This window comes from Octodon degus, unplaced genomic scaffold (genome assembly GCF_000260255.1).
Source record: "Octodon degus isolate 3935 unplaced genomic scaffold, OctDeg1.0 scaffold00079, whole genome shotgun sequence".
In the NCBI taxonomy this organism is placed as follows: Eukaryota; Metazoa; Chordata; class Mammalia; order Rodentia; family Octodontidae; genus Octodon; species Octodon degus.
This window is the reverse complement of record NW_004524655.1, coordinates 2,982,019-2,989,257: the sequence shown is the minus strand read 5'-3', so window position 1 is coordinate 2,989,257 and position 7,239 is coordinate 2,982,019. Positions and strand designations below refer to the sequence as shown.

The window sequence follows — 7,239 nt, the reverse complement described above, 5'->3', positions numbered from 1 at the left end:
AGAATGCCACTCAGGCAGTGAGTTTTTAGAAAATATTTACTTTGCATCCCACACTGGGGACATAGTAGTATAAATGCAGCATTTACCATGGTCTACAACTGAAGAAAAAGCCCTGCTCTCCCAGGTTTACCCTTGGTGGTGACAGTGTCAGGTCCAAGACCTACCTCAGGGCACAGCTCTTTGGCAGATGGCTTGTTCAGTATGCATGTAGCCCGGGGATAGAGCCTAAGGACCACATACACACACACACAGATCACTTCTGAGTTGCAATCCAAAGTCTTGGGCTGCACAGTAAGGGGATAGGAACATGGCCTGCAGGGTGGCAGCAGAGAGAGGGCCCAGCAGAGCCTCAAGGGCTGCATGAAGGCTGGGGCAGAGCTCTGGGTGGGGGCAGAAGTGTCATTCTTGAGAGAGGATGAGCTGAGGAGGTGCCAGGGGATGAAGGCTGAGTCGTGACACTCAAAGCCACAGAAGGCAGAGGTGCCCAGGGGAGAGAACAAAGAGACAGGAAATGAGCTGCAAAGAAATCCAGGTCTTCACGGCTGGCACAGAGCAGCGACCGGCAAAGGGCAGCGAAGGAGGCCAGCGAAGGAGCAGGCTGGAGTGGGCAGACTCGGCACTCCCATCCCATCACTTCCCCCGCCCCCATGTTGGCTACCCACGTGAGCTCTGACGTGGTTTTAAAATTTATAAAATTGGTCTGGCCCGATTTTCTCCCAAATGAGGCGATGCTTAGGTACTATCATGGGGGAAAGCCAGAGCAAGATCATAGTTGGAACTGGCTGTGGCGTCACAGGAGAAACGGCAGATGGGCAGAGGGCTCTGGAAGGCCAGCTGGTCCACTGCAAACTCATAGGCATGGATCAGCCCCCGGTGTCTGGAGAAAGACAAGCAAGCACAGGTCAGGGTGGTGATTCGCTGTAATGAACATGACCTTTGGGCCCACAGTGTGGTGCTCAGCATCCCAGGACGACAGTTCACCAGGCACCAGCCCACTCCCATGCAGCATGGCATATGGTGGGTGGGTGTGTGCATGTGGGGGTGGGGAAGCAGCAGCAGGCAGGCTCAGGAGCCAGGTCGGCAGTCAGATAAGGAAAGGCGCCTGGGCCCCCTGCCTGGGCTCTTCTGACTGGCAGCTGGGTCACCAGCAGACTGAACACGGGGACTCACCCTGGAGGACAGGGCCGGCAGGAGCAGGCCCATAAAGTGCTTTGAAGTTCAAGCTCAGGCAGGTGAGGTTCACCTGTCTTAACTGATAGGCTCCCCCACCCCCTGGAGGTCTCAAGTGGCTGGGGGAGGCATCCAGGCAGCGCTTAGTGCGTGCCACTGGCTCCATGGCAGCCACCAACAGGCTGGCAATGTCTGCAGAAACAGTGGCTGTGCTGGGAGGTGCACACAGCCTGCAGGGGATGGTGGCAGTGAGGTTCCCAGGAATGAAATCAAGTGAGCCCTGCTTTCTCACGGGTGCAGATCTGGCTAGACTGACTGCACTGACCTCCGGTGGGTGGCGAAGCTGTCTAGGTCGCTGTTGCGTACCACCTTCTCGTAGGGCACGTTGGCTGTGATAAGACGGTGGCTGTTGAAGGAGAGGTGCCGTACAGGGTGTCTGCAGCCCGAGGAGGAGAAGGGAGCATTTGTGTTAGCTTCTTACATGGAAGGAAGGGTCAGCAAGGGGCCCAGAAACCCTCTGGCTGTGCTCTAGGGACCACTTCCCAAGTAGATCTGCATGCCCCTCACCAATTCCAGCTGACTGTCAGACAACTTAATTGGAACCAGCCAGCCAAGAGAGTGCAGAGGAACTCCCTTCCGGTCTTCAGGGTCCCAGAGCCCTGGGCAGAGCTTGGGGTGTGTATTTAGTAGTGACCTGTAAGTCCTGAAGTGCAAAGTGACACCTTTGCTCTGGGATATGAATTCATATTCGGAGCATCTTGGAAGTCGGCAGCTTCAAGTCCGTTTAACAGAGGCTTTTGCTCTTCTAGAAACTTCTGCAGCACTTGCCATGGTCACAGTGCTGAGCTAGGAGACAGCAGGCAATGCAACACATCTACACACAATGCCTGTCCTCAGAGACTTGCCTAGTAAGTGAGGTGCATTCCCACAACCCAGTCCAGCCCTGCAGCACAGGGCGAGGGCCGGGGGGCTGCGAGGAGGACTGAGAGATCGCCTGGGCAGAGGGGATGATGGAGAACACCTGGGCCGCCCTGGGCCAGGGTGGAGACTCTCCTGAGAGCGATGGAGTGGGAGCAGTCACTGGAGACCTTGGCTGGGGAAGGCGGGGCAGAGGGAAGAGCACATGGAAAGGAGCTGTTCTCAGGCCAGAGAGCCGCACCACTAGACTGCAGAGCACGAAGTCTGAGACAGACAGATCACAGGACATCAAAGTGACCACAGGACAGCAGAACTAGAGCACAGGAGAGGATCAGGGTGGGCAGCAGAGTGCTTGGCCTGCAGGCTTGCCCAAGTCAGAACATTCCAGGCAGGGGGTGACGTAAGGGAGACACCAGCCAGGCGTGACTGGCTTTCCCTGAGCAGCTATGGGCAGGGCTAGCCACAGCTCCTAGGCGTGAATGGGGGTAAGAGCTGTCCTAGAGGCTGAGAGCTCTTTAAAACAAGCACCAGGAAGCAAAGTGAATTAAGGTGTGTTATACATGTGTACCAATCCCTACAATGAATGCAATGTAGAGCAACATAATACATATAAATATAAATATACATCCACATCCACATACCAGGTTCTCTTTAATGGCAAATACTTCTGGGATTCCAGCATAGGAGTTTTTGTTGCCTTTTGGCACCACCTGGTGGCAACATAGTGTATCACTATGGAAATCACAAAAGGGCCTGTCTGTCCACATTCCCAGTAAGAACTGGACGGACAGAGGGCAAGGGTGTGGACTCCCACATTGCCCATTTAGGAAAACACTCTTCCGTTCACTTTGAGGCCTCTTGGGACACATAGTGTGACCCAATGACTTGACAGACAAAGGCTATGATGCTCTTCAGAGGCCATGCTAGAAGTTCTTAACAACCTAACACCTTTAATGAACCTATAGTCTCTAAATAGTATCTATTTATCTCTTGGGTATCTTCATTATTAAAGGTTAAAATGATAAATTCCTCAGGTAAAGCCTGATCACCTTCAGGCCTCGGTGTGCTTCTAAACTGTGAAGAAAGCCCAGCAGTCTGCACAAGGGGACCCTGGAGCAGGGGTGGTGGCATGGAGCGAGGAGCTACACCACAATCTAGCTGAGATGGCGGCTTGTATTTCTGATTTTGCCTTTTCTGTTAAAGATGGAAGAATTCTACAGTAACCAGAATAGCTCTTGTGACGAATGGGTTCCCTTTTCAGAGAAGGCTGGTTCCACTAATATCCGCTGGTGTGAATTACAGCGATACTAATCACTTAAGAGAAAGAAACTGTATCTCCAAGGACCAGCACACTTTCCAAGCCTCAGCTTGTCACCAGAAAACCAGAGATGGCAGCAGCAACAGCAGCCTGCTCACAGGGCTGAAGGTACGTATGGGGAAGCGCTGGTGCAGTGCCTGCCCAGGTGGACCTGAACGACCAACGAAGCACTGGAGGGGCCCCCTCACCTGGAATGGACCTCCCACAGCTTCTGGTTCATCCGATAATCCCATACTGACACGAGCCCTTCCTCGCCTCCACTGACAATTTTCCAGTCATCCATCTGGACTGCAGAGACCCCAAGCTGGTGCGCGGACAGTGACAAGGTGATTTTATCAGTGCGGAGGTCATGGATCCTCACTCTGCAGGGCCCAGGAAGAAAAGAGAAAGCAAGAGGGGTCAGTGCTACAGCCAGATATTACAAATTCCTCCTCAGTTGTGCAGGTCTATGCATGTTTCTAGATGAAACATCTTTGGTTGCAAATATCTGTTATGCTGAGGTAAAACTATAATCTCCTGATTAGTACACCGCCACAGCGTAGAATACCCACAACCACTTAATCATAATGATTTACAAGCTCAGGGAACAGGACACTCCTGTGCTGGGATGCCACACAGAATTGCCCTGAGATACCTGCCCCATGCTAAGTTTACCAAAGCTGTGACTGTCCTGGCTGCATAATATTCTGTTAAGGACCATGGTAAATAGGCTCCACCCATCTGCAGCCTCAGCCCTCTCCTGGATAAGTGGTACTGCACAGGTAACTGGACTTGGGTGGGGGTTCACCACCATCCTGTTGGCACTCAGAAAGGGGGCACTTTTATTTTTGACCAAATCCAGTAGAACCATGACAAGTGCATTGGAGACTCTGTGGTCACTTAGCTGGAGACTTGAAATAATTACTTGCCTAGCAATCAGAATTTCTTTAAGGACCACTTTAAAAACTTTTTATATAAATACATACTGAATTTTTACATGAGTATAAATCAGATGAAAATCTCTTATCCATTAGGAAGACCCGCATGCTTAGTTCCTCAAATAAGCCACTACAGTGAAAGCTCAATGTGGCAAAATACAAGCTAATTAAATTTACAGAATAGGAACATGGATTTAACAGACCCTATGATGAGAGGAAAAGACAACTGCTGCCCTGAAAAGACCACCATCATATGTTACATGGGATCATAAACATGTGTTTCATACACATTTATGGTGAGATGTTATTTTCAGTGTTCTGGGAAGAAATTATTTTGAACTAAAAATCCTACACTTAGCTTACCTACCACATTTGAAGGCACAATAAAAGCTTAAAAAACCAACCCAGAAGTACTGGGTAATCTTTGAAAGGGACACAGCAGAACATCAGAAAGAATGAGAGGAGCCCACATGCCAGAAGTCTCCTGGTGTATGAGGCCAGCCCTAGAGCCCCACGCAGGAGACAGTGACTCTTGAACAGGGTGAGGGTGTGTGCTGACCCAGCAGGTGGGACACAGCCAGCAGCAGCACCAGCCGAGGGCCCTGCAAAGCACACAGGGCAGCATATGTGCCAGCACCAGCAGGACACAACTTCGTACTGTGGACCTGGAATTGTGAGCAGCCTCACATGTGAACAGCTTGGGTTACTACTGGCATGTTAGGGATAACTTAGGAACAGTTCCGAGTTAGGACCCCAACGCTGGCCACTTGTGTGGTTGTAAACAAGGACTTGCTGTGCCAGAAAAGCATATGTAAGCCTCAGTCGGAGCCCAGATGCACGTTTGTGGGTGTGATCTTGGTCAGTGCTTTCTATAATCACTATGATTACTGCTATCAGAATGGCTCCCACGGGTTGGCCAGACAGCTCAGCGGATTAAAGCACCTGCTTAGGCAGACGCAGCAGCCGGGGCTCGACCCCTGAGCCTGCTGTGCTGGCCCCACCCCTGGGGTACGCTGAGATGGTGATTGAGACTGGGAGTGGTGGTGCACGCTTGTGATCCTAGCGCTTGGGAGGCTGAAAACATGAGGATCACTATGAGTCTGATCTGTGTATTGGGACCATGTAGATCCTGTACTAAATTCATAAAAAAAAAAAAGGCCCCCAAAAATCTGAAAAGGAAGGTAAAAATAGCAAACACAATAAAAAAGAAAAAGAAAAAACAAAATAGTGGAGAAATATGAGAGTGGCATTCATGTAGTTCAAGCTAATATATACAGCTTGTCAAAATCTACCACCTGGACAATCATACAGAGAAAAGATTTGTATAAAGAAGCCAGTGCTACTAAAGGTATTACCCAAATTAGTAAGTCACAATCTACAATATCAGATGAGGTAGAAAGACTTTTATCATGTGGATAAACAAAAGGCAGATGGCAGGTTATGGCTTGAGTCTATAATTTGTGAAAAACCTAAGGCTATAAATGTATGTCTTGTAAAGGATAATCCATCAACTAGCGATAATGGTACAACATTTTGTGCCAGAAAGGGGTAGTTTCACAATTTCAAAGCAAGAATTGGGGCCTAGTGAAGCAGCTAGTGTTGATAAAAGGGCTGCTGAAAATACACACAACACTTGGAAATGATGACACCAGGAAATGGCTTTTACTCTCATTAAGTTTTCAACTGTGATGAAACTAGTCTTTTCTGGGAGAAAATACATTAGGAAACATACATTACCCATGAAAAGAAGGAAATGCCTGGCCACAAGCCTATAAAGGATGGGCTAAATTTAGTGCTCTGCGCCACTAGAATGTTCAGAAAACAAAGTCATGAAGGACAGGCAAGGGGTCATGGGATCTAACACAAAAGCATGGGTAACAAGAACTGTTTTACCTGAGTGGACCAGGGAGGCTTTCTATCCTACTGTTAAGAAATATCTATGGTTCTCCCACGTCTCAGCAGCTCTGGCATCGGAAGGAATGGCAGTGGCCAGGCTGCGTAGCTCCACAAGGCTCTGGGTGCCCCAGCCTGCAGCTTCTGCACGTACTCCCCAGGCTGCCAAGATGGCCAAGAAGAAAGTCAGTTTGGCTGGCTGAAGGGGCAGCAAAAGGAGGAGCCCAAGAGATCAGCAAAATTGTTGGCTAAATCTGTACCAGCTAATGTGGAAACAAAGCCCAAAAAAGGCAGCGGGAAAGGATAAATCTTGGGACAAAAAAGTGCAAGCAAAAGGGAAAATGGAGCCAAGGGAAAACAGGCTGAAGTGGCTGATCAAGAAACCAAAGAGTTACCTGTAGAAAATGGAGACACTAAAAACGAGGAGAGCGCAGGCTCTGATGAAGCAGAAGAGAAGAAAGAAGCAAGTCTGGTTCATCACACACCACGTCTTACCAGTGCTCCCTGTCTCCCTTCTTGTACAATCCAGAGGCATATTTTTATCAAGTATTTTGTAAATGCAAGTTTTTTAGTAGCTCTAGAAACATTTTTAAAAAGGAGGGAATCCCACCTCATCACTTTTTTTTTTTAATTTTAGGGAAGGGTCTACAGGGTGTTCAGGTTCTCACCACTAGATCAGACTCCTAGTGATCCACCAGGTGCACATCACCACGCCCAGCCTCAATTGCTTGAGCTCGCCCTGGGCGTGGGGCCGGCATTAGCAGAACCAGAGATTGAACCCCCGGCCCCTGGGCCTGCTTGCAAGTGCTTTAATCTGCTGAGATATTTGGCCGGCCCTCTCATCATATTTTTTAAGTGTAAATATTTTTTTTTAGAATTGAAATCATGGGCTGGTGAGATGGCTCAGTGGTCTAAAGCACCTACTTAGAACAAGCTAAGCTAAGCAAAAGCACAGGGACCACGGTTCAATCCCCCAGCACCACATGCCAGCCAGCCCCGCCCCCTGGTGGGCTGAGCTGGCCA

The 7,239-nt window shown here is 49.5% G+C and overlaps 1 protein-coding gene across 1 annotated transcript in view; it reads right to left on the bottom strand.

Moving 5' to 3' along the window:
- Positions 1-674: 674 nt before the first annotated feature.
- Positions 675-7,239, bottom strand: part of Fbxw8 (F-box and WD repeat domain containing 8) — a 123,750-nt gene continuing 117,185 nt past the window's right edge. The window contains exons 11-13 of the mRNA XM_004636336.2: positions 3,595-3,768; positions 1,496-1,606; positions 675-877 (exon numbers count right to left, since the gene is read on the bottom strand). Coding sequence (XP_004636393.1) covers positions 733-877; positions 1,496-1,606; positions 3,595-3,768 — 430 coding nt within the window. The 3' untranslated portion in view covers positions 675-732. The remainder of the gene's footprint in view (positions 878-1,495; positions 1,607-3,594; positions 3,769-7,239) is intronic.